At 44.7% G+C, this 27,595-nt stretch overlaps 1 protein-coding gene across 1 annotated transcript in view; it reads right to left on the minus strand.

The window, feature by feature from the left end:
- The window catches only part of ELOVL2 (ELOVL fatty acid elongase 2), a 67,426-nt gene extending 46,413 nt beyond the window's left edge, over nucleotides 1-21,013 (minus strand). Inside the window, exons 1-2 of the mRNA XM_015412797.1 lie at nucleotides 20,991-21,013; nucleotides 11,401-11,464 (exon numbers count right to left, since the gene is read on the minus strand). Coding sequence (XP_015268283.1) covers nucleotides 11,401-11,416 — 16 coding nt within the window. The 5' untranslated portion in view covers nucleotides 11,417-11,464; nucleotides 20,991-21,013. The remainder of the gene's footprint in view (nucleotides 1-11,400; nucleotides 11,465-20,990) is intronic.
- Between the last annotated feature and the right edge of the window lie 6,582 nt (nucleotides 21,014-27,595).

Consider the following 27,595-nt stretch of genomic DNA (forward strand, 5'->3'; position numbering starts at 1 on the left):
GTGTTTCCATTTCCCTTTTTAAAATATCTGTCATTGGTTTTTATCTTTTGGTTTAAAAATTCTTAATAGAAATCTATTTTTAAAAAAATAAATAAATCTTTGTTAGTCTTAAAAATGCCACTAGACTCTGCTGCTTCAAACCAATACCCACCTGAACATACTTACACTAGTTATTCTGAAGCACCCTTTAACCCTGCCTAGTATCTGATTTGTTCGCACAGTGAATAAACAGATCTGAGACAGAAATAATATAAAAATGACAAAAAGACCCTATAGACAGGAAAAAGGCTATAGAATCTTTTTTCAAAGAGCAGGATAAGCAATGAGTCGCCAGCTTGTATGCAGAGGTGAGCAGAGGTCAGAACTGGGTGTGAGTGGAGGAGAGAGAGGATTTATACCCCGCCCTTCACTCGGAGTCTCAGAGCGGCTTACAAACTCCTTTCCCTTCCCCTCCCCACAACAGGCACCCTGTGAGGTCGGTGGGGCTGAGAGAGCTCTTTCCAGAACTGCTCTTTCAAGGACAGCCCTTGTCTGAACTATGGCTTGCCCAAGGTCATCCAGCTGCTGCAAGTGGAGGAGTGGGGAATCAAACCTGGTTCTCCCAGATTGGAGTCCGCGCTCAACCACTACACCAAAGTGGCTCTTTGAGTGCACAGTGCTTTTTGAGTATAACCACATGGAGCAGGGAAAGGATTTGGTTAACAGAACTGAGATTTTTTTTTTACCCTGATTAGTGACAGTTTTAGTTCATGATTCCATGAATCACAAAGTCACGGTGGTGAAAACTGGCTGGTGTGGTCACTGTGGGTACAGAATGTGGGCATGAAGCTTAGCAGTGGTGCAAAAGTTCTCACAGAAGTCTTTTTAAAAAATGGGCTGCATTCTCAGAATGCCATCAAGGAAGATGGGAGCAATACTTAATTTTATTTTAAAACAGAGATGGAACTAGAATTCAGATCTCCAAGGGTACTTGGCCATCTACAGCTGTGGTCAACTAACCACAGATAGGTTAGTTATTAGTTAATAACAGTAAGAGGTGACATTTCCAGGGAAATGCGAAGTGGAATAGCAGGCTATTGGGCTGTATTATTTTTTCTTGCACCCAGGGGTCATTTCGTCAAAAAAGAGGTGCAGGAGCTCATTAGCATAACTTATTTGCATATGCCACACCCCCTGACGTCACTGGAAGTGTGCCAGAGGGCAACACCCATCGCTCAGGCTCCACTGGACTGTTTTGGATTGCTAACTATTGGGGGGGGGGATCTCTACTCACAGAGGAGGAGAGAGCTTATACCTGCAGATCTGTCCTCACAGAGGAGGGAGAGCTTATACCTGAATAAAACTTGGTCTTAAAGGTGCCACTGGACTGTTTTGGACCAGGGGGAGCTCTGCAACTTACCTGGCTGCTTCTTGCTCTGACTGAGGGCTGCTGGGAGCAGGGGGTGGGGCTTCTTACATGTGCTCGCCCCCTGGGTTCTTTACCGCCGGAGCACCGCTCCTGTGCGCTCCTGCAGGAAATGACCCCTGCTTGCACCTATTGGCAAAATACCTGTTTGTGCCACCCAAATAACACCATGCAATTCTGCCTGCAATCTCAAGTTGCTGCTGGTGCTTTAGCACAGCAGAAGATGTGATACTTGTCTCAGATAAGAACTGGAATTGGGTACCATGGAAAGCTGCAGTCTCAACTCTGTTCTGGCTGCTATACCAACAGCAGCCTTACACCTGCACCAGCAAATACACCAAGTTATCACCAGGTTCCCCTCCATGTCTTGCCTTGACCATACAGTGCAATGTGGTACAGCATTCTTGGAATAAAATGCAAGTCTGGTAGCAAGAGATTGACAACATTTTCCAGCGTATAAGCTTTTTTCAGTCAAAACTCACTTCATCGGATACCTGTTAAAGTGAGCTTTGACTCATGGAAGTTTATACCCTGGAACATTTCACCGATCTTTAAGGTGCTACCGGACTTGAATTTTGTTCTACTACTACAGACTAATATGGCTACACAAAGGAAGCATTCATAGAAGAGTTACGAACCTTCTGAGCAAGCAGGGTTGCCAAGTCTATCTTCACCGGGAGCGGGGGGCTCCTGGCCGGCGTCTCGTGCGCGCGCCGCACGCACGTCGCCAGGAAGTGACGGGAGGATGCCAGGCACGCTGGGGCGGGGCCACGGCCATACAAGGAAAAACCATAGGGTTTTCCCTTGTATGGCCGTGGCCCCACCCCCAGCGTGCTCGGCATGCCCGCGTCACTTCCAGGTGACGCGCATGTCGGGGTGGAGTTCCCCCCGGGGCCCGATCCGACGGCGCCGGGGAACGGGCCTCTGGGGGGGTTCCCCGCCCCCCGGGGGGACTTGGGATCCCTATGTGCAAGTGTTCAGAAGCAGAACAAAAAATGCGAGAAAGCTGTAGACTATTGGACAAAAGTCCACAAAGAAATGCAAAAAATACTGAAATGCTCTTTCAAAAAGACACCAGAAATTCTGCTTTTGGGATTAAAAATGGAAGAAATCAATACGACTAAAAAGACTTTATTCTGGTACTTTATTACAACTGCGAGAATGATTTATGCACAATTTTGGAAAACAGAGAAAGTACCAGAAATTGAAGACTGGATACAAAAAGTTCTGTTCATGGCAGAAATGGATAAAATTACGAAAAAGTTGAATAACAAAGAAGATGATGTGTTTTTTCAAGAATGGAGTGACTTTAAAATATATTTGGAAAAGAACTGGGATGTGAAACAAAACTTAATATGTTTAGAGCAATATTAAGTCAAATGATGTTATCTTAAGATTGTAATGATAAGAAAATGATATAATTGATGATGTAAAGTAATGTGGAGTGGGGGGGAAGCATTGCGGGAAGCCACTGGAGGGAGGGGAGGAAATGGGAATGGGGTAGACAATGGAATGGATGAAATGGTTTATTTCTATATGTTGAATTCCTAAGAAAAATAAAATTTGTTTACCAAAAAAAAAAGAAGCAGAACAAAAAAAATGGCGACAAAGCCCTGACCTGGATTGCCCAGGCAAGCCCAATTTTGTCAGATCTTGGATGCTAAGCAGGGCCGACCCTGACTTGTACTTGAAAGGGAGACCTCCAAGGAATACCAGGGTCGTGACGCAGAGGTAGGTAATATCAAGCCACATCTCTGAAACGCTCTAGGACCACTAGGGGTCACCAGAAGTCACCATGACTTCCAGACTCGCAAGCACACATACACCACCAAAAACAACAACCCACACCTGCGACAGTTTCTGACCCATTTAAAACCAAGCTAGGCTGTATTCATTACCTATAGGAGGTGAAAAAGGGAGCAAGAATATGGTAGATTAACACCCTATACCATGAGAAAATTACCCCAACATATCATTGTTCAAAGACAATGTACCAGATGCAGAACATAAACGACAGGGAAGGTCGGCTGTCTTCCTGCCCCACTTCTATGCGTCCCCAAAGCATCGATCTGGCTGCCCCTAGTGCCAGAAACAGGTGGTAGAAAGGCCTTTGTTTGGAGCCAGCAAAGCAATTTTTATGTTTATTTGCCTAGTTTTGCATCGTCTCCCATTTAAGCTGATTTACTGGCCTGGGCTGTAGCCAGGGCCCATCCATACCCCTTGCTGCCACTGCAGAGCCCAGGGGAGGAAGGGGGGGAATCCCTCCCCTTTCACTTGATCCCAGCCCCACAACTGTAGAAGTAGCCCTGGGGTCCTCGCTTCTCAGAATTCCACATAAATATTCTTGTCATATCAAGTCAAGAGATGTTATGGCTCAATATGTGACAGTTTCTCTTCCGACTCACAGCAGAATCCTGAAAGCTCCACTAAATGTGTTCCCACAATCCTCTGTGGCTTTTTCTTACACCACAACAAAGAAAATGTCTTTAGAACTGTTTCCTCCTGTGGCAAAGTACAGGTCCTGAATACCAACTTACCGCATTTTCCCTGTCAAGTAAGCTTTCCTTTCCAAGGAGCAAACAAGCGCAGGTAGCATGCATTTTACTAAAGTGCCTTTAAAGAGCCCTTGGGAGCTATAGCATCTCTTGTGTGGCTTTTATTAGCAGCAACAGAGAAATAAATAAAACGGCATTGTATTTTTGGAGATTAGAAACAGGCACTATCGTTATCAATTGTTTGAAGTAACAGCCTGTTTACAAATGTCTTCAAGAGACATTTTCAGTTAGGTAAACCACTATTTTCATTGTTTTGTTTTGGTTAAAGTTTCCAGTGCTTGGGAAATTTTAGAAAACAGAGAAGCTGCAGAATAACATTTCTAGCAGTCAGAGGTGGATCTTCCTCGCTCTGCACAATTTTGTTTTTGCCTCGCCTCATAACTGGGTATAAATCCAATCTCTTCTCACTCTATACCTTTTCCACCACCCAAATTCAACACTGCACTCTAAGTCTCTCACTCAATGGTTTGCTAAACTATGGGAATTCTATTCTATGGACGAGCTGTCAGACAAGGTCTCGTCCTTTAACACCAATACCCGTGGTAGCAATTTTCAATTAAAATGGTTTCCATTTTTGGAATATGTCTTTAGCAACGATATGCCTCCAAACTATAATGTGCCAGGTAAATTCCATGATGTTCTACATTTTACGTAACTTTGTATAAGAACATACTGTTTAAAGGGCAGCTTGCCGTGTATCTCTTTTTATGAGCCCGCATGCGGGGAGGGCGGGGTATAAGTGGAATTAAATAAATAATAATAATAATAATATGTATAGTTCGCTCTGTATTTGACTATGAAGTAAAACAAAATTATATATTAAAAAATAAAGTATGCACAAGCGAAGATCTCTGAGGACGTGTCCTGTGCCACACACCGTATCTACTGAACTATGGGCTGCCTTGGCTGGGGTTTATGTAGCGCTAGGGAGGGGGACAGTGATTGGCTAATGCTGTAGTCAGCATCCTCTGTTCTGTCAGGGCTTTCATGGCCGGGACTCCACCTGTGGGGGGGGGGCAGCTGCCTTATGGGCGCCCATGGGCTACGCTGTGGTTTTTGCTGATGCAATTACCTGCTGGTTTGGGGAATATTTTCAGGTTAGTGTCAGCTATGCTGACATGGGGGTGGGGAGGTTGGTCGTCTTCTAATTGCCTTTGCGTTCCTTCTGTGCTTCTTTGCTGCTACAACGCTTATCTCTAAGTATTGCAGGTGGGGATGTTGATGTCTGGTTTTCTTGGGAACCGTGGGAGAGTGTTTCGTTCCCAGCTTCAGCGCTAAACGGCCGAAGCTCTTTCTCCTGCGCGCAGGAGGGTGGCTCATTGGCCAGGATAGTGGGGGGTTTGCATACGAATACCCTATATCCTATTAAGCCCCATGGGCAGCCGTCATTCTTAACAGTGCCTATGTTAATGCATCTATAGCTCTTCAATAAAGTATTACGTTTCCTGATAAGCGTGTACTATGTTGTTGGCTGTGGGGTCTGATAATTAGGGTAGTTTAGGGAGCTGAGTAATGCGTGGCATCCCCCCCCCCTGAGCACAGTGCTTTGCTTGGGCACTGCTCCACACCAGGGTGCTCCACCAGCATATCTCAGAGATATGCCGGCAGAGTGCTTCATTAGCTTTTGGATGCCCCCTCCCCCACCATTGCACTGTTAATGTCAGGGCTATTTTTGGGCAGCAACGCACAGGAACGGAGTTCCGGCTGGCTCCCAAGTTGGCCACGCCCAGCAGGAACTCATTAGCATAATAGGCCACACCCAACAGCAGAAACTCATTAGGATTGGCTACATTAGGGGTGTGTGGCCAACATGCAAAGGAGTTCCTGCTACAAAAAAAACCCCTGGGTTTTGACAACAAACAAGGTAAACAGAATAACAAGCAAAAGGTGGGTGTGGCTGGATAACCACACTTCTGATAACATGGGGTGCAGCCTAATGTGCTAATGAGCTGTGCTGGCAGGGGTGTGGCCTAATATGCTAATAAGTTCCTGCTGTTGGGTGTGGCCTATTATGCTAATGAGTTCCTGCTGGACTTTTTCTACAAAAAGAGCCCTGGGTTATGATATAAATGTTGCTGTGAGTGTTTATGCAACGAGCAGACACAGCCATGAAGTAGCAGAAAACATTATCTGTGAGAACATAATGATGGCAGTGTCATAGATGTCTGCTTACACTTACAGAAGCATGCTGGCGGCTGTTTGTGTTTGTTTTTACCAGCAAGCAGACAAGATACGGGCTCCTCTAACTCATGGCACAACTGCTGAAAAACAGAAACTCAGGATAAAATAATTTATTAGGTAAGCTTCCTGACCCGCCCTTTAGAATACTGGATTCTTCTAAACAGTTATGAGATTACGCAGTCTCTGGGCCTGTCGCCCTACATGATAGCAACAGGGGAATGAAACTCAATTAGATTCAATCAGTTTAATTCCTATTCTGTTCATTGCTGTGGTAGTCAGGTGCTTAAAAATACAGGCCAGAGTGAGGTATAGTGGTCAGAGTGTCGGACTAGGACTTGGAAGACCCAGCTACAAATCCCCACTCTGCCATGGAAGTTTGCTGGGTGTCTTTGGGCCAGTCACACTCTCTCAGCCTAACCTAGCTCACAGGGTTGTTGTGAGGATAAAATAAGGAGAAGGATGTCAGCCACTTTGGGCCCCCACTGGGGAGAAAGGGAGGAGATAAGTGAAGTGAAGTAAATAAACAGATCTGTTAACATTAGTGTCAGTTTATGTGGCATAAACTGAAATGGAAAAGTGTTACTCAATAGCAAATAAACTAGGGTCCTTTCCACATTTGCCTGCCACTCTGGATTTTCTCAGTTTTTGAGTCGAGGCAATTTAAGTGCACGGCAAAACAGCAACCAAATAACCCTGGGCCACAGCAGGCTGAAACTGGGCTGAACACTGAAGGGAGCAAATGTAATGCAGAATTGGGGGGGGGGTCAGAATAAAAAGAAGGTTGAACTTGATTTTAGTGCAGAATGAGGGAAAAAATGGATTAAAAACAAGGTTGAATTTGATGAACATGGATTAAAAGAAGAGTGCAGAAAGGACCCAGGTGTACTGATGTAGCTTCCCCGGGAGGCACAGGCATGGTTGCAGAGAGTAACCAAAGTCCAGTCCAAAAGGCAGGGGTTCCAGACAACAGGTTTACCAAAGTCCAGTCTGGGATCAAGGAGCTCCAGGCAGCAAATCCAATCTGAGGTCAGGGGTTCCAGTTGGTTGTCAGGTTGTCGTGGTTGCAGAGGTCCAGTAGCAGCAAGGCTGGTGGCTCGGTAGCACAGTACTGCATTCACAAACTGCTGCTTCTCCCAGCTGAATTTATAGCCAAGCCTTAATGAGCTAAAATCCCAGCCAATTTCTTGGCAGTCATCCTGAAACTACTCATTCGTCTCTTAAATTGACAGCTGACGACAGGCCATGAGTCTTGCACTTCTTCTCCTTTCTTGCAACTCTAAGCAAGTCATTGGTGTTGCAAGGGTGTGGGTGAGCTAGGTGGGCTGGGAGTGGCTGCTGAAGACTTGTTTACTGCTTCAGAGCTACAAGGTGTAGGCTGTGACTCCTGATCAGCTGGTAATCTGATCTCTTGTTGTTCTCCTTCTGGCTCACAACCAGCTGCAGCTGGCTGTTCCATGATTGGTTCAGGGCTAGCAGGTAGCTCTTCGTCTGAGAAATCTGAGCCATCACTTGGCACAGACTGACTTATGACACCAGAGTTGCCAAGCTCCAGCTGGTGGCTGGATATCTCCTGGGATTACAATTTATCACCAGGTGATAGAGACCAGTTCACCTGGAGAAAATGGCCGTTTTGGAAGATGGGCTCTATGGCATTATACTCCATTGAAGTTCCTCCCCTCCCCTCCCCACACCCTGCTCTCCTCAGACTCCACCCCCAGAATCTCCACATATTTCCCAACCCAGACCTGGCAACTCGAGATGGCAGCCTCCAGGTGGAACCTGGGGATCCCCTGGAATTACAGTTCATCTCCAGACTGCAGATGCTTTGGAGGGCGGACTCTATGGCCTTGTACCTACTGAGTCCCCTGTCCTCCCCAGGCTCCATCTCCAAATCTCCAAGAGTTTTCCAACCTGGAGATGGCAACCCTACCTCCACCCCTCACCAGCAGCCAGTGGAATCTGCCAACCTTACTGGCAGCCCTAAAATGGACAGATTTTTGCTGTTATGCTGTTTCACATTCAACAGGTTAGTCACCAAAAATCTTTCAGTGTATACAAAGCACACATTCTTTGTGGCCTAAAAACCTTTCTCTCACAGTTCCACTCTAGTACTAGAGGGAACTGAAGCAGCACTAGCTGCCTCGAGCCTTTCTTTCTCTACCCTTCTTCCACACGATGAGTTCAAGTAAGAAAGATGTCAGCACCTCTCATGATCAAAAAAAGTACTGACATAAAAGAAATGCTGGTGCTCAGGTCAGTGACCCGGGGATAACAGAAGTGGTTTGCTGTTTAATGCATTTAAGAGCCATTGCCTGCAGCTAAGGAAATGTCAGAAATGCTAATGATTTTTTTAACCCCCCCGAAAGGGTAATTTTATTATTTTTTCATAAGACTACATAACTACAACAGAAAATAAAGAGAAGGACTACAACTAGGGATAAAGAAAAGATACCCACACTAACTAAAAACCCAAGAGTAGGGAATCATATCCGTGTTAAAGTACATGTTAGTAAATACATGTTAGTATAACATTATACTTGTGAGTTGTTGTTTTTTTTTAACTACTGCTTCAATATTAGTAGGTTTAGTATTTTGAGAACACTTCTTGAGCATCTTCTTATCTTCATAGGGCCATTTTCAGAGTCCTTCTGCCCTTACTTCTGTTTTCTCTCTCTAAAATCATACACAGTTTTACTTGCTCCCGCTCCCGCTTCACCAACAGAGTCCTCATCCATTCAAGAGGTAACAGAGTCACTCGATTTTGTTTCTTCATCCTTTAGTTCTTCTTCTGATCCCAGCTGCCGTCTCAGAAATTCCTTCGCTTTAAAGATGGAGTCGATCTTCTCTCTTCTGTCGTTAATTTTAAAGATGACACCTTCAGGAATCCCCCACCAATATTTTATTCCATTTGTTTGAAGAAATGAGATTAATTCATATTAGCTCTTCCTCTTTTGACAAATTTCAAATGGAATGTCTTTTAGAGTCCTCATAATTGTATTCCCAAATTTCAGTGGATTTGCCGAAGTTGCCTTCAATATGACATCTCTGGTCTGTCTTCTTGCAAACTTAACCACAATCTCCCCAGGTAGGCTGTTTTTTAATATAATTAGAGTATGTCCGATAGGCAGACTCTATATCTTTTACTATTTCTTCCACTGATAAGCCTGTTGCTGGGGCGATAATCTCTCCCAGAGTCTTCTTTAGATCTTCTTTCTCCTTTTCAGGCACTCCTTGGAATCTGAGAATCAAATTGGCTTTCTCCATTTGCAGCTCTAAAAGACGATTTTCCTGCATTTTTTGTTTTACTTCCACATCTTTCACTCTTTTCTTCATCTTTTTGCTCTCAGTGTCCATCTCCACCAGTTTCTCAGTTGCATGCTCCACTTTCTTTTCTGTCTCTGCCAGCTGGTGTTGCTGCGAGGTGAAGTTTTGATTTAACGTGGCCATTTGCTGGTTAATACCACCAAGCTGCTCCAGTACCTGTTTTAGCATATCCGCCAACGTCTTCATGACGTCTGCTCCCTCTTCCGGTCTTGGAGTATGAATTTGCTTAAGGAGGCAGTATCAAAGTAATGGCTTGTTTTTATATTGTTAACTTGTTATCGTAATTGTAAGCCACCTCAAGCAGGACTCAGACAAAATGGAATAGAAATCTCATGATTAAATAAATAAATCAATAAATGGGGAGGAAACAAATTTGCCACCAAGCAGAAGCCCTGTGGATACGTAGGGTTACCGACCCCCAAGTAGCACCTGATGATCTCCCACTATTACAATTCATCTCTAAGTGACCGAGATCAGTTCCCCTGGAGAAAATGGCTGTGTTGGCAGGTGGACCCTATGATATTGGACTCTGCTGAGGTCCTTCCCCTCCACAAACCCTGCCTTTCCCAGGCTCCACCCCCCCAACTCTCCAAGTATTTCCCAACCCAAAGCTGGCAACCCTATGGAAACACCACACCCATGATTTTTAGCCATAAACATCAATTCCACCTTAGTTTGACGATATCTCTAAGTTCTGTTTCTGATGCTCTCTCTCACATACACACACACATACCGCTTCCCCTAGACACACAAGGGTTCTTGTGCGGAAGAAGGCATTGCGTTGTTTAGACAACGATGTAGCCCTCAATCTACTGCATCATTCACAATGTTTTCCCTCTCAGTTTCTTCCTCCAAGATGTACTCACCCTCATGATTATCTCTGTCCCCTTGCCCATCTGCCCACTGCACCCAGCCTTTCCTCTCAGCCATGTGCAACCCCCAATGTTTTCTCCCCTTCATCTTCTCTCTTTCCCGTACAGCCCCTGTGGTTTCTCCTTTTTCTGTACACCCCATCTGCTGTCCACCCCTTTTATTCACCTCTTTCCATTATTGGGCACCATTTTGAATTGCTTCAGCAACCCAATATGCACCCAAAGTTCTTCTCTCTGCCATGATATCTACACAGGGAGTCATCACTTTTACAGAAGAAGAAGAAGAAGGAGGAGGAGGAGGGGATTGGATTTATACCCCGCCCTTCACTCGGAGTCTCTGAGGGGCTTAAAAACTCCCTTCCCTTCCCCTCCCCACAACAGACACCCTGTGAGGTGGGGGGGGCCAAGAGAACTCTGACACAAACTGCTCTTTTTCAAGGACAGCTGTGCCAGAGCTTGTGACTGACCCAGGGTCACATCAGCAGGTGCAAGTGGAGGAGGGGGGAATCAAACCCGGTTCTCCCAGATTAGAGTCCGCACACTTAACCACTGCACCAAACTGGCTCCCCTTCTTAAAGCTTCCATCTTTTTCTGCAAACCCAAGATTCCCCCCATATTTGCAGAAAATATGCCTTAGCCTCATGTGCCTCCCCTTGTGTTGTTGGGTTTTTTAAAAATCTACATGGCCGTACTAGGCTATTAGATATATTGCTGAAAAAAATGCATATGAAATGTTTTGAGCTCTCAGAAAAGGTGCTCTCTGTCTCGCTCTAATATTACTAGCATTATGTTGAGAAAGTGCTATAAAGCTATTAAGTGTATCATAATCTAAACATTAAGGTATCATTAACTGCCACTTACAGAATTAAATATCGATCTTGTGGTTCAATTCACTCTTACAGTCATGCAAATTCCTACATATCCTAGTGACACTAACGGCACCATCTTAAACAGCTACAGACTTTGAAGAACATCAAAGTAAATGGGATTAGAGGGGTGTAACTCAGTTTAGGATGTTACTCTAGATCTCTGGGATTGACAGCTCTGAGAAAAGAATACTCACCTCTAGCTCCAAACATATAGTCCACAAACTCATTTACTTCTTGGTCGAGAGCCTTTAGCTGCTCCTAAAACAAAACAAAATGCAAATGTGTTATCTCCCCAGTCTCTCTTTTATACATATCCATGATAACTAAATGTAATCTCCTTGCTCAAAAGGTGTATCCTTTGGAAAACCTGCTACTGAGGGCAAATGCCAGGGGAGGAATGTTGCCTTCATGCCTTGTTTGTGGCTCGTAGCATGGCTCACAGAGAATATCCTAGTCCCCAGCACTGAAAGAAGAGGGTGCTGTGATACCATTACTAGTAGGCACTGGGAAGTGGCATCAAAGCTGCTGGAGCCATGGTTGCCACACTGTGCGGGCATGTGGCAAAATGGCTGGCACGACCTGGCACCTTTCAGGGATGTTATCAGCTTGTACCTGAGCCAGTTTGATGTAGTGGTTAAGAGTGGTGGACTCTAATCTGGGAGAACTGGGTTTGATTCCCCACTCCTCCACATGCATCTGCTGGTGTAACCTTGGGTCAAGAACCTAAAAGGGTAAGTCAAACCGAGTAGAGGGCCAACAGTTAAAACTTTATATATATAATGTATAAAAATGTATGTATTTATTTGTAAAGAATTTTTAAAAAACATATATGGGTCCAATTGCACCTCATATAAACATTCCAAAATCATATATACACGCAAGGGCCAATGGACTTGACCTGATGTGTTTCGGCCTCTTTAGGCCTTCTTTAGAGGTCAAACACAATGAGGAACAAATTGACTTATACCATAATACATAATACAATACAATTATACAGCAGGGATACAGAATGGGCCATTCCAGCAGCATTAGCCCTGTTCTAGGGATGCCAGCCTCCAGGCAGAACCTGGGGATCCCCCAGAATTACAGCTCATCAGCAGACTACAGAGATCAGTTCCCCTGGAGAAAATGGCTTCTCTGGTGGGTGGGCTCTATGGGATTGTATCCCACTGAGATCCTTGTCCTCCCCAGGCTACATCCCTAAATCTCCAGGACTCACAAGTTTCCCAACCTGGATCTGGCAGCCCTACCTCCTCCACACACACCAGTGGCCGGGGGAGACCTGGCAGCACTACCCTGTTCACATGTTACAGTGAATGCATGTACATGTACACATCTGTTTTTAAAAAAGAGCCAACACAAATTTATTGAATGCATTAAACCAGGGACCAATATCTGGATTAGGGGTGTGCATTCGGTAAAGCTGAACTGGAAAAAAACCTGAAAAAACTTTTACGGCATTTTTCGGATATTTGGCTGATTTGGATATTGAGCTGATTCGGCTACCAAATACTGCATGCCAAAAAAAAAACCCCGAAAAATTTCGGGCCTTTTTCTGCTTTTTTTGGCTTTACCGAATACGGGCTCTGGGCAGCTTTAAACTTTAAAGGGCTCCACTCACCTTCTTTTCCTCATCATTTTTACCTCTTTCCCGCCTTTTGCTCTGCTTTCCAGGAGGGAGGGGAAAGAGGGACCTTGGAGACAGCCAGTCACTGCAATGCATTAGCAAATGCCATTGCAGCTTGCAACTTTTTGCAAGGCTGTTGCTACTGCTGGCTTTATTTGTTGAAGCCCAACTACTAGCTTGCTCCTTTCCCAGGGGAGGAGCACTGGCCAATAGGATTTGGCATACTGCTCTCTGGCCAATCACAGAAATTTGTTCCTTTTTGAAATCCTTCTCTGTATGCCCAGAGAGCATAAAAGCAGGAATCTCTGGCTAGCTGACTCCATTCCTGTTCCTGTTGCTGAGAAAGAGCCTGAATTGGAGATTGTGTGGCTGACTTCTGTTTCAGCCACTGCTCTGAGCCTGCTTTCCTGCTGCTGCTGACTTGGACTACTTCAGATCAAGTCAAGAGAAGAAGACTGAAGAAAAGGAGTCATCACTGGTTTGACTTATATTATGGCCACTTTTTAAAAAATTTTCTTATTTTGTTGTGGGTTGATGGGCTTGGGGCCTGGGGTTGGTGTGGTGGTGGTGGGTAGCCTTTTAGGGCCTCTCAGGCCTCTCTTTCTGGTTGTTTCTGGTTTATCTGGTTTATGCTTTTGTGCCTTTTCAAGCTTTTAACATTGTTTTTTTCACCCCTGTGAGTTATATTTCTGGGATTGGTTTTTTTTTTGCTGGCTTGTTGGGTTTTGGGGGGGGGGGTGTTAACTGACTAGGCCTTCTGCCTAGGACCTAGGCAGGCTCTCTTGGGCCTCTCTTTCTGGTTACTTCTGGTTTGTACTTTTGTGCCTGTTGCAGTTTTTTAAAAATGTTTTTTCTGTGATTTATATTTTTGGGATTGTTGGTTGGGGGGGCTGACTAGGTCAGTTTGGTGCAGTGGTTAAGTGTGCAGACTCTAATCTGTGAGAACTGGGTTTGATTCCCCACTCCTCCACTTACAGCTGCTGGATGACCTTGGGCAAGCCATAGTCCTGTCAGAGCTGTTCTCTCAAGGACAGTTCTGGAAAGAGCTCTCTCAGCCCCGCCTACCTCACAGGGTGTCTGTTGTGGGGAGGGGAAGGAAACGGAGTTTGTAAGCCACCCTGAGACTCCAAGTGAAGGGCAGGGTATAAATCCAATCTCTTCTTCCTCCTCTCCTTTCTGGTTGTTTCTGGTTCATCTGGTTTGTGCTTTTGTGCCTGTTGCAGTTTTTAAAAAAATGCTTTTTTCTGTGAGTTATATTTCTGGGATTGTTGGTTTGTTGTTGTAGTTATACTGCAGAAATTCTCTGATTTTACCTGAGTCCTGTTGGGTTTGGGCACTGACTGCCACAGTAGCACTGGTTCTGGGGGCACACTGCACCAGTTCTGCTGCTGGCCTGACAAACATGCCCCCTCACACCACCACACCTCACTTACTTTCTTGCAGAGATATTCTCGGGGAGACACTGCTGCCTGCCTTTTCCCCATCCCCATAGGAAACAATGGAGGATTGGGGGCACTCTCTTTGGATACCCCTAGAATTGGACCCCCTGGTCCAATCTTTTCCAAACTTGGGGGGATCTTTTGGGGAGAGGCTTCAACAGCTACAGTACAAATTTGGTACCTCTACCTCAAACCCCTCCCCCCAACCCCCTGAATACTTGTTAGAAGATTTTTGCCACTGACTACAATGACCCCATAGGATATAATGGAGCCAAAAAAATTCAGGAATACCAAAAAGTTTGGGGTACTAATACAATACCAGTATTGGTATTCAGGTATATTCTGGATTCCCGAAAAAATTCAGCTTTATTATACCTGAATCCGGGGGAAAATGAATTTCCCCCCCTGTACACCCCTAATCTGGATTGATGTGGACTTTATATCACATGTCCAGCTGTACATGCATTGAACGTTACATGAGAACTACTGAATGTATGTATTTTTTAAAATCAAGTCTACAGACTGTACAAACGTTAGCTATAACTTGTGAACAAGGCTTCTGTCGCCACTGCTCAAGACCTGTCCATAAAGGAGCTGCCTTCACTATTAGCAGTGCAGGTGGGGCTAGGATATTCCTTGTAACCTAGCCCATAAGTAGCTACTTGTACGACTGCTGGGAGCATCTGGTAGACCACTGTTGGAAACAATGCTGAAGAAAAGAGACTTTTGGTCTGATTCAACAGAGCTCTTCTTATGTTCTTAATGAAAACATAATAGCAGCCCCGTAGCTAGACCTTTTCCCGTGTGGTGGGGCAGAGAGGGGGCACGGTGGATAATTTAATTAACTACATTATATTGATTAATGGAGACTTTCAGAATTCCCTCATGAAGCATCATAAACACAACTGCAGCCTTTAAAAAGCGAGTGACATGGCGCTGAATTTAGGAAGCGTTTGTGAATGCAACAACGGAGTCCGGGGCGGAGGGAAGGGCCTCTTGCCTTGAAAATGCCATGGGGTCGCCATGAGACTGATGCAACTCCACAGCGCTCCTTCCCTGCCTGCTCTCACTTGCTCCGCCCTCCCGACCAGCAGCCAGACCCTTTGCATGTGCTGGGGCTGGGGGTGGGATTTTCCTCTCTCCTCTTCTCTCCCCCCCCCCATCCACGTGCTTCCTCCGCACACACAGGGAACCAGGCAAGAGAGGGAAACGCTGCAGTGAAGGGCTTGGAGTGGCAGCAGTTGTAGGCTTCATGGAGAGGGAAGGGGAGGGTCTGGCATCCATCGGGAAGGGGGCTGGGCACATCCTAGGGGGGCTTAGCCCCCTCCTCACTAGTCCCCCTCACCCCTGGTCAGCTATGGCCCTGCATAATAGTGACAGCAATCCATTTCTTTATGAGTGCCTCAAAGTACCTTAGTGATGCAATAAACTGTAAGGTAAAGGTAAGGGTTCCCTTGCTCGAAAGCCAGTCGAATCCGACTCTAGGGTTGCGGTGCTCATCTCCGTTTCAAAGCTGAAGAGCCAGCGCTGTCCGAAGACGTTTCCGTGGTCATGTGGCTGGCATGACTAAACACCAAGGCGCACGGCACGCTGTTACCTTCCCACCGAAGCGGTACCTATTTATCTACTTGCAATTTCTTGCTTTCGAACTGCTAGGTTGGCAGGAGCTGGAACTAGAGACGGGAGCTCACTCCGTCATGCGGCACCCGGGTCTCGAACTGCTGAACTACTGACCTTCCACAGCCTGCAGTTCAGCATCTTAACCACTTGAGCCATCGCAGCTCCTCTGCAATAAACTGTACACATGGGCAAATAAGTATTCAGCATCAGGCACAAGATACTGCTAAGGCTCCTGACCAGGGCTATTTTTGGGCAGGAACGCACAGGAACAGAGTTCCGGCTGGCTTCAGAGTTGGCCACGCCCACTACAGCCAAAATCTCTGCGTGCGTGGCTACAGAGGGAAGGCCTAGAGAGCACACCCCCCCCATGACTCTGAGGCAGGTAGGCAGGCTGGGGCTGGAAGGATCAGGGAAGCATTTAAGTGCCTCCCCATGCCTTCCCCAGCCTGTCCAAGGGCCACCTTGCCTGGGCTCCCTGCAGCCACGGGGCGTTCAAGCAAGCCAAGGGAAGGCATGGGGTGTGGCCTAATATGCTAATGAGCTGTGCTGTCAGGGGGTGTGGCCTATTATGCTAATGAGTTCCTGCTGGGCTTTTCCCACACAAAAAAGCCCTGCTGAAGACTATATGTGGTTGGCAATAGGAGCTGCAGCACAACGTTGCAATGGTAATGGACAGCCACACTGGCAAACTTGGTACAGCCGTGGCTGGCAAAACTCCTATGCAATAGAAAAGCAGTGGAAAGAAGAGAGTATGCACCACCCTCCAGAAAACCACCACAGAATCACCTACATGGTTATATGGGGCAAAGTGCATGACGTACCACAGTAGCACGTTACATTAGCAGGATGGGCTTGTCTAGCCTAGGAAGCCACCACAGAAAGTTGCCATGTAAGCCAGGGGTGACAAACATAAGGCCCGGGGGCCAGAACCAGCCTGCCCAGGGCTCTTATGTGGCCCGTGAGCAACTGGTGCAAGGGAGGGAACAGGAGACTGCTCGAGGCGAAATGGGCAGAGCCACTACGATTGTGGCTTCAGCACGGCGGAACAACTTCGTCTGCAGCAGTCAAGCAGTGTGGGAGCGTCTGCACAGGGCTGCACAGCTGGCTCTCCTGTCTGCTATACAGGTTTTCCTTTGCACGCCCCCTCCCAGCCCATGAGGCTTTGCAGCAAGGACACACCAACTCGGAGCTTACCAGTTGTTGTTCTTTATACAGTTTATGTTTTTGGTACCTGGCATTACATGTTATGGCACACATGGCCTGGCCCCACAAAGTGACACTTATTTCAGATCCGGCCCTTGTGACAAATGAGTTCGACACCTCTGCTGTAAGCTGTCTAGCTTCAGACAGCTACAGAATCAGGCTGTGACAGAGCGCTCTTGGAACATTAAGATTCTTGGAGGGGTTGTGTGTATTCTCCAGAGGATGTACATTCACAAGAGGGCATCTGAACCATTAGGGAAATCTGCTTGTACAAAACACCAGCAAGACGGATGCCCTGAAGTAATAAATGCCATGGAAGAAGGGCTATTCAGATGGAAATCAGGAATCATTAAAATACCTTTGGCAGATGCAAACTGCTACATTATTCTATGCTTTCTTTTTTGTACCATTCAGCTTCATGGCTTGGATGCCATAATCATTATTAGTACATATATATACACATATACAGATACACAGAGAGAGAGAGAGAGAGATACACACACATATATATATACATATACACACAGAGATATATACATATATTATATATATATATATATACACACATATACACACACAGATACACACACACATATATATACATATATATTCCACAGGTCACATGAGAACTGAAACTATATAGTGGAAATAACAGCGCAATACTACATATTCATTTATTTGGATATGTATATCCTCCCTTTATCTCCACTGAGTAATAATGATTTGATTCAAATGGAGAAGCCATTTTATTTGCATCAAAGATCTATATACTGATATGGCACTTCATCCAACAGCACCATGCAAGTGTGTCTAAATGCATATCCACAATAGCCATACTGTATCCACACCAGGTAGCCAATATAATGTTTACTTAGGGCCACACACTGTGGCTTCAATCCTAAGAACACATTTCTGGCAGTGAACCCCACTGAATAAAATAGGACTTGCTGCTGAGTAGACTTGTTTAGGATTGCTCTCTACATTTTCAAAGTGTACATGTAGGATGTTTCAAGTGATGTAAAGTGATAATGTAACAGACTCAAAGTTGCAAATGCATGTAGCGCAGAGATAATAATTGCCAGAGATCTGTGGTCAGAAGGCTGGATTTTTTATTTTTTTCAAAGCATGGCTTTAAATGAAAATCTGAGCCAGGAAATGTAGAGTGTGAGAGAGCTGAGAACTTTAGCTGATTCTTACTCTTTCTGTTTAACAGAGGCATCATTGTACTGAGATTTAACAGGGCATTTGGTTTTTTAAAAAATGCTTTGTACAAGGCTTACAACATATGGGAAATCAAAGCCCAAAAGCTGCTTGCATTTATGATTAGATTATGTAAGTGATGCTCATACAAAGTAGGAATAATGGCATTATTAAAATGAATTCCATTGCTGCTGGGCAAATCTATGCAAACACCCAAGGCTGAATTTTAATGAGCATGAGTTGCATGTTGATTTGCATGAAGAAGAAGGAAAGCAACAGCAAAACTTCCGGGGGGAAACAAACAAACAAGTATAGTTGGTGGTTTCATTCACAATACTCAGAACTACATGAAATTATCCCTTATGCTATTTCTTTTCAATGAGAAAGGAGTGTTCCTCACTGCTAGTCTTGTTTCACTCCTTGATGAGCAGTCAACCTGTTGTTGGAAAAGCAATGGCTTGCTAAGAGTCTAGTTACTGTAAATACGGCTGAAATAGTAGTTTAATCCACCTGTACCCTAGGGGGAGCTGTGGAGCATACTCTGTTTACGGTTTATTGAATGTTTTTCTCTTGCTGTTCAACCTACCTCTTGTTGTTTCCTCTCTCTGCTATGTTTTAGTCTGTGTTAGTGCTTGTGCTCTGAAGGCCTCTTTGCTGTATAAGTGGCCTGCAGCCAGTTATTGTCGTTTTGCAAAATCCTGTTGTAGTAAATTCTTTGAAAGCTAACCCCCAAAGCGTGGATTGGATTATTTCCTGTACTCTGCCAGCAGGTCATGGACTCAGACCTCAGGATAAATTGCAAGAAAGCTCTAACTGTGAGTCAGTAAGAGAAAGGAGGGGGCGCCGCATGCCCAATCCAGAGGAAGATGGCAAGCAGTGCAGATATTAAGTTTGCAGTGGCCAAGCTGAATACTAGCAATTACCAGCTGTGGAAGTTCAAACTGGAAATGCTGCTGTGCACAGATGACCTCTGGGATGTTTTAAGTGCTGACAGACCAGCCAATTATCCTACAGCATGGGACAAGAAAAACAGGCAAGCAAAGGCAACTACAAGCCTGTTAGTGGAAGATGATCAGCTGATCCACATAAGGAAAGAAGATATAGCTAAACGCAGAGGTCATTTCGGGGGGGAACGCGGGGGAACTAATTCCCCCAGGGTGAGGTACAGGGGGGCGGGGCACATGACGAAGCCCCGCCCCCGCTTCCGGCTGCCCCACTTCCGGCCCTCATTCAGCCAGGAGGAGGCAGGAGAAGAGGGAGGGTAAGTTGCTTCCTTGCACTCTCGCCGGCCTTGCAGGTCCACCGCCGGGCCCCTCATGGGGCTCGGCAGTGGAGCTGCAAAGCCAGCGGTGGCGGCCGGGACTGTTGGGGGCGGGGTGTGTGGTCTTATGACACACTTCCGGTGATGTCAGGGGGTGTGGCATATGCTAATGAGTTATGCTAATGAGTTCCCCTAGCTCTTTTTCTACGAAACAACCCCTGGCTAAACGTATGTGGAATGCACTCCAGAAAGTGCACGAGCATTCGAGCCTAAACAGTAAGCTATATATGCTGCATAAACTGTATAAAGGAGACTTGGCAGGGAGCAAGATATGCATGAACATGTAAATGCCATGCTAGAAATTGTGGAACAGCTGCGTGGGCTTGGAGAAGAAATAAAAGACAGTCAGACAATGGCACTATTACTGTGCAGTCTTCCAGAGTCCTATGGTCCACTCATCAATGCTGTTGAAACTAGACCAGAAGCAGATCTAACACCTGAATATGTTAACGGCAAATTAATGGATGAGTATAATCGCAGAAAAGAACTACAAGCAGGGGAAGACACTGAAAAACCAGAAAGAGCTCTCAAGGTAAATAAGGCGATAAAGCACATGACAGAAACCAGGGTGCGTTGCTGCTGCAAAAAGGCCAGACATCTGAAAAAGAACTGTTCAATCTGGAGAACTAAACAGAAACCGAATCACAGAATCACCCAAAGAAAAGGCTAAGAAAGCTGCAAGTGAATCTGTAGATGAAGAATGAGATGGATGTCTAAAGGTCATGCAGAGGAACACATCAAGTGGATGGTACATTGATTCAGGCACCACAAGCCACATGACAAGCACCCAGGAATTCTTCACGGATCTTGATCTCAGCACAAAGGAGAAGATCTTCCCTGAAGATGGAAGAAGGATCACTGCAGAAGGAATTGGGTATGGATTCTTAAAGTGCTCGGGCTGCATTAATATGCAGCCAGTTAAAGGAACACGTAAACTCCTTGTGAAAAATGTCCTGTGTGTTTCAGAACTGGATGGAAGCCTTCTGTCTGTGAAGCACCTCACCAGTAATGGTTTTGCAGTGAAATTTCAAAGAAACCAATGTGAGATTAAGAAGGGGAAAGTGGTTATACTCAGAGGAATCATGAAGGAGCATCTGTATAAGCTTAACCTACCAAATGAGGAGGCTAGAATCACTACACAAATTTGTCACAGCAACTGCATCTACTTGTGGCACAGACATCTAGGAAACAGACACCCACAATCCATGAAACAGCCTGAAAACCAAGGCTTAACCAAGGACAGGAAGATGATGTCATGTCAAGTGTGCCTCACTCCCTAAAAGCAGTGAAAGCAAGTCTACACATCCCCTACAGGTAGTGCATAGTGATATTTGCTGATGCATGAGAACTGTTACATCAGGAGGAAACAAATACCTGATGACTTTCATCGATGACTATTCCAGGTACACTGTCACGTATCTCCTGAAACAAAAGAGTGAAAAGTTTGGGAAACTCCAAGAGTTTGTGGCAACAGCCAGCAATAAGTTCCAAAGGAAGCCACAAACACTCTGCACACACAATGGGAGGGGTATACAAGTAAAGCAGTACATAAAAGAACAGGGTACAGAACAAAATGCATACTTCTGGGTGTTGGATTGCCAAATAAGTATTGGGGCAAAGCAATTATGACAGCAACATATCTACAAAATAGATCACCATGTAAAGCAATTGACAGCACTCCATATGAATTACGGCATGGATCAAAGCCAAGCATTAAGCACATGAAAGTGGGTACAAAGCCTATACTTTCATTCCCAGTAAAAATTCTCAAAGCTGGACAATAGAGCCACAGAAGGAATACTAGTGGGTTACAGTGATCACTCTAAAGGGTACAGAATTCTATTCCTGAAGACAAACAAGGCTGCAATAAATAGTACAGTATACTTTGATGAGACCTAAGGTCTAAATCTGATGCAACCTGTAGAAGTTAAAGAAAACTCATTAACAACTGAGTAAGAGACAGCAAGACCAAGAGAAGCAGAGGTGGAATTCAGCACAGACTTCTTAGGATTTCAAGAGGAAATGGGGCCAAGCAAAGTTACAACCCTCAGATGCTCGCAGACTATCCTCTATAGCCAAAGCTGAGAAAATATCTGACCCCTTGTCTTGGGAAGATATCTCCAAGTTGCCTGAAAGTGAAGCCAGAAAGTGGAGAGAGGCAGCAGAGGAGATACAATCACTTCACAAGAATAAGACTTGGACACCCACCAAATTGCAACCCGGGCACAGAACTATAAGATTCAAATGGACATTCAAAATTAGATATAATGCAGAAGGGGAAATTGAAGGCTCTAAGGCATACTGCTCCCCTATCTAGCCCTGATGAGATGATCCCCTTTAATATTCCTAGGTGGCCTCCAGTAGGTACTGATGAAATCACAGAATTAACAACTAACCTGAAACCAGGAAAGGCCCCTGGCCCTGATGGACTTCCTACCAAACTTTTCAAGAAATCTGCTGATTGGTGGACCCCTCTGTTAGCTAAGCTATTTACATCCATTGATCAGTATGGTGTTCTCCCAAATTCATGGTTAAATTCAATCATAATCCCAGTTTACAAGAAGGGCGATCCTAATTTACCTAAAAACATTCGCCCTCTCAGCCTTCTATCAATCATGGGAAACTATATGCGAAGCACCTAGAACATTGCTTACTCGACTGGGTCCAATCTAATGCCATCACAGGGCCAGAACAAATTGGCTTCTCCAAAAATAAATCAACCCTAGATCATTGTCTGATTCTCTCTACCCTAGCCGAAACATATATGAAACTAGGTAATAAAAAACTCATTGTAGCCTTCATAGACTTAAAAAGTGCCTTCTATCTCAAGGGAAAAACTATGGGATAAACTGCTCAAACTAAGAATTGACTTACGTCTCCTATTCCTTCTAAACGAAAAACATACAGGCATAACAAGTCAAGTTAAGTACTCTCCAAATGGTAGGCTGACCAATAAAATCCCATCCACCTAAACCAGGAGACAAATCAGTACCCATCCTTTTATACGCAGATAATACTGATATTTTATCTTTCACTAAAATTGGACTTCAAAGATATTTAGCAGCTTTTAACAACTATTGCCACTCAAATCTACTTAAAATCAACTATACCAAGACTAATGTGGTAGTATTTTCAAAAAAATGGGCTCCCTACAATTGGCACATTGGCAATGTTAGAATTCAACAAGTCAAAAGTTATAAATACCTTGGTGTAACCTACAACTATAATCTCAGTTGGGCAACTCATAGAAGTAGGACTATAAAATTAGTGAGGATCTCTCTAAACCAACTTAGATTCTTCTTTTTTATCAACGGCAATCAGTATGTCCCTGCTGCAATCAGAGTATTTAACTCTAAGATTCTATCTCAGGTTCTGTTTGGAATCCCTATTTGGTTCACTGCCCTTAACCGTGATGTGGAGAACATCCAAGCAATCTTTCTTAGACAAATAATGGGTATCCCCAAATGTGTGCCTTAATTTACAATCTGCTCTGAAGTTGGCCAAAATTTGATTGAGACCAAGGCCTAGATCTTAACGACACGCTACTGGCTCAGGATATACTTTAGAGCTGAGCCGGGCTCCCTTTTATCTTTTTTGCAAAAAGAACTGCATAATTCCTCCTGGGACTCCATAATTATATCCAAATTAAGACAACTTAGTGTTCCTCTTGAAGACCTAGCCCTAACCAATGAACCTCATATTTGTAAACTAATCAAACAACGATTCTTAGATATTGATATCCAAAAGTTACACCCTACCCAACCTCATATCTATTCACCTGCCATGCTCGGCCTCTTTAACCATTTAGGCAAGATGCCCCAATATTTTTACAATCTCGACATCCCTCTTCATTGCAGAGCTTTTCTTCTGGCCAGGGTTAACACATTTCCCTCTAGAATACTCTATGGCAGATACCATCAAATCCCAAGACAAGAACGGCTGTGCCCCTGTGATCTCAATTCCCTGGACACAATTGAGCATATAATTGTCGAATGCCCCCTGTATGAGCTACCTCGCAGAAAATTCCTTCTAACTTGGCTCCTTCCTAAAAGTTATTTGAGTAATAAGTCAAAATGTCAACTTCTCTTGAATGATTCAATCCCCGAGATCACTAATGATGTTGCTAAGTTTCTTACAGAAGTTCTTAAGGTATAAAAAATTAGATACTATTTTGATTGTACTAAATTTGTACGGAATCTTAGATTTTAATTTTATGAAACAATGTTTTATATATCTTACGACTGATGATATGCCAATAAAGGTCTATGAAAATTCACAGATACTCCCAAAAATATGGTGAGTATTACAATGAGACATTTGCTCCAGTAGTAAAGTATCCCAACTATAAGAACCTTACTGAGTGTAGCGGCGGGAAAGGAAACGCATGTTAAACATTTAGACATTAAAATTGCCGTTTTGTATGGTGATATTACAAAAGATATTTAATGGACCTGGCTTTAAGGAATCAGAAGACCAGAGCCTTGTACGTAAACTCCAAAGGAGTATTTATGGCCTAACGCAAGCAGCCACAGTGTGGAATGAGAAATTAAATGAAGTACTCCCCAGAGAAGGATTCATGAGAGGCAAAGCAGATCCATGTTTGTGCACCAGAAAGCAAGATAACAGATCGACATACAAACTGATTTACGTGGATGACATAACACTTTGTTTTGAACAAGAAGGGGACTGTAATAGGATAATACACCAGTTGAATAAAAATTCTGAAGTGAAACAACTGGGTGACATCATATATTATCTTGGTATCTAGATAGAAAGAGAAGCTGATATGACCTATCTCCTTAGTCAGAAACAAAAAATGCTGGAGTATTTTGGAATAAAAGATGCAAAAGAGGTGAAAACACCCATGGAAGTAGGATACCTGAAAAATGACAGCAGTCAAGAAGCATTGTCAAATAATAATCAATATTGCGAGGCAATGGGAAAACTATTGTATCTAGCCACAATGTCTAGGCCAGGTATAACTGCTGCTGTAGGATTTCTGAGTGGGAAAGTTTCTGCACCTAGCCAGGTAGACTGAATGCAGTGAAAAGAGTGGTGCGGTATCTGAAGGAAACAGGTCAGTTGAAGTTGCAACTACCAGCAACTTCAGATCCAAAACGGAAAACATGACTGGGTCGGGGATGCCACTGATAGGAAGTCCACCAGTGGATATCGGGACCATTAGCTGGACAAGTCAAAAACAGACAACTGTAGCACTTTCTTCAACAGAAGTGGAATATGTTGCAGCTGCACAAGCATGCCAAGAGGCTATCTGGATTCGTCAGTTAATATTAGACTAAGGACTGGACAGACGTGAACCAATAACAATCTTTGAGAACAATCAAGGGTGTATAAAACTGTCATAGACTGAAAAGGTCAACTCACAGTCTAAACATATTGATGTTAAGTATAATCTTCTGAAAGATATGCAGAATCAAGGAGTCATTAACATGCAGTATTTATCAATAGGGATCCCAAGTCCCACCGGGGAGCGGGGAAACCCCCGCCCCAGAGGCCCGTTCCCCGGCGCCACTGGATCGGGCCCCGGGGGGAACTCCTCCCCGATGTGTGCATCACGCGGAAGTGCGGCAGGCACGCTAGGCACGCTGGGGACGGGGCCACGGCCATACAAGGGAAAACTCTATGGTTTTCCCTTGTATGGTTGTGGCCCCGCCCCCAGCATGCCCGGCATCATAACGTCACTTCCTGTTGACGTATGTGCGGTGCGCGCGTGCTCCGGGATCCACCCAGGAGTCCCCTGCCGCCAAGGTAAGTTCCACTTGGCAACCCCATTTATCAACCAAAGAAATGACTGCTGATGCTTTCACGAAACCATTGCCTGGAGACCACCATTGGACCCTTCTAGCAAAATTAAACATGGTGGAATAGTACACATGCTGTTGAGAAGGGGTGTTGGAGAAGCGACAGCCTGCTAAGAGTCTAGTTACTGTAAATACGGCTGAAAGAGTGGTTTAGTCCACTTGTACCCTAGCTGTGGAGCATTCTCTAGTGTTTAGGGTTCATTGAATGTTTTTCTCTTGCAGTTCAACCTACCTTTTGTTGTTTCTTTTTTCTGCTGTGTGTTACTGCTTGTGCTCTGAAGGCCTCTCTGTTGCATTAATGGCCTACAGTCAGTTATTGTCTTTTTGCAAAATCCTGTTGCAGTAAATTCATTGAAAGCAAACCAAAGCGTGGATTGGGTTATTTCCTGAACTCTACCAACACCTGGAAAGTTTGATTTATGCCTGTAAGATGGGTGTTAAGGAACAGGGTGCAGTTCACAAGGTTTGCTACCTTATGCCTGCTCATTTGGGAGTAAGTCCTACTAAATATAGTTGAGCACAATGTGAATAATTATGCATCTGATAGGTCCACATGATATGCCTTCTCATTCTTGATGTTGTAAGCAGGTAGCTTTGAAACTCCAACAGGATCAAGCCTTTCTTCCTCTTAACGCATTACAACCCACCCACTCACCCCCATTTTGTATTTGCTTGAATTGGGACATTTGAATTCCATATACTATTTAAAATTTTTCATAAATGGCCGTCAGATTCTCACAAAATCTACACAAGATTAAAAAAAAAAAACCAGTTACAACGGCCGAGTTCAGACTGGCAATTTGAAGCGCTAGGGAGTCGTGGCAAAGAAGACCCAGAACAGACAGGAAACGGCTTGTTCACGGTATTCCCGTTCACACTGCAGCGAATGAAGCGGGAGGATACCGTGGAGGAAGCGCAAGGGAGTGTTCGCAGTGTCGGCCCGCCCCTGGCGGGTTGTTAGCAGCTGTTTCTGTGTTCCGCTGCATGCACCTATGCACACGGGTGCATGGGCGCCTGCCGCGGAAACAGCCAGTGCCCATTCTCAACGACTGCGGGTTGTTCCTGCCTTAGTGGCGCTTGCGTTCACACATCAGGGAACCGGAATCAACCTGCTCTACACACAGTTTGCTACCACTTTCACCTGGTACTTTTTAAACTCGGGAGGAAAGCAGCACAAGACGGTACGGCTGGGGGATGCCTGACAGATGTGCCTGTGTGAACCCGCCCCTTTAATCCGCTACTGAAAAACTCCTGAAACGTTTGACTGCCGGGCCAAACTGCCAGTCTGAACTCAGCCTATGTTTGTGATATTGTATTTACATAATTTCCACCTTTTATAGGGCTTCTCCATATTTTTTTTTGTCCGTTCTGTCCCCATGCTGCTTTATTTTATCCCAATTTCCGCACACATTTATGTGTTTTCACTTCAGTACTGTTGGGGGGGGGGTTCTGTTTCCCCTCCTGTTCTTTCAAGACTACTTTTTATGCCTCGTGCATAATGTTCCTGTCAGTTTCCTTTGCCCCACTCACTCCCACCCATCTCCAGCCCACTTTTCTATCCTCATCCTCATCCTCAAAACCACTCCTCCACACACACAATGCTCGGAAGACAAGTAGATGCATTTTTTTTATCTTTTGTAAAAATACAACCCTTATATTGATATGCTGCTATATTAAGTAAGTAAACAGACTAATAAATAAGAGCCATGCCCAAAACGATTCCAATGCTTCCAGATCAACTGCCAAGAAAATCAGTAGCAAGTCAAGCACATGGAAAAGCCCAGAGCTGGAAAACAGGTTCAGGAACTGCCTCTAGTAAGTCAGGATGAACACTAGAACCCTAACTAAAGAAAATTCAAACCAAATAATCTCTTTTCTTTAATACGCTTAATATTCTGCCTCCAACTGCAGAATCATTTGGCAAATACCTGGAAACCTCCAGAAATGGCCAATATTCTGGTGCCTTGTTATCTGCTTTTCACACTCACATGGAACAGAGGATGAGAAGCAAGGGATGCGTAGGGTTGCCAGTTCTGGGTTGGAAAATACTTTCAAGACTACTTTTTATGCCTCGTGCATAATGTTTCTGTCAGTTTCCTTTGCCCCACTCACTCCCACCCATCTCCAGCCCACTTTTCTATCCTCATCCTCATCCTC

This window comes from Gekko japonicus, unplaced genomic scaffold (genome assembly GCF_001447785.1).
Source record: "Gekko japonicus isolate JY-2015 unplaced genomic scaffold, Gekko_japonicus_V1.1 scaffold859, whole genome shotgun sequence".
Taxonomy (NCBI): domain Eukaryota; kingdom Metazoa; phylum Chordata; class Lepidosauria; order Squamata; family Gekkonidae; genus Gekko; species Gekko japonicus.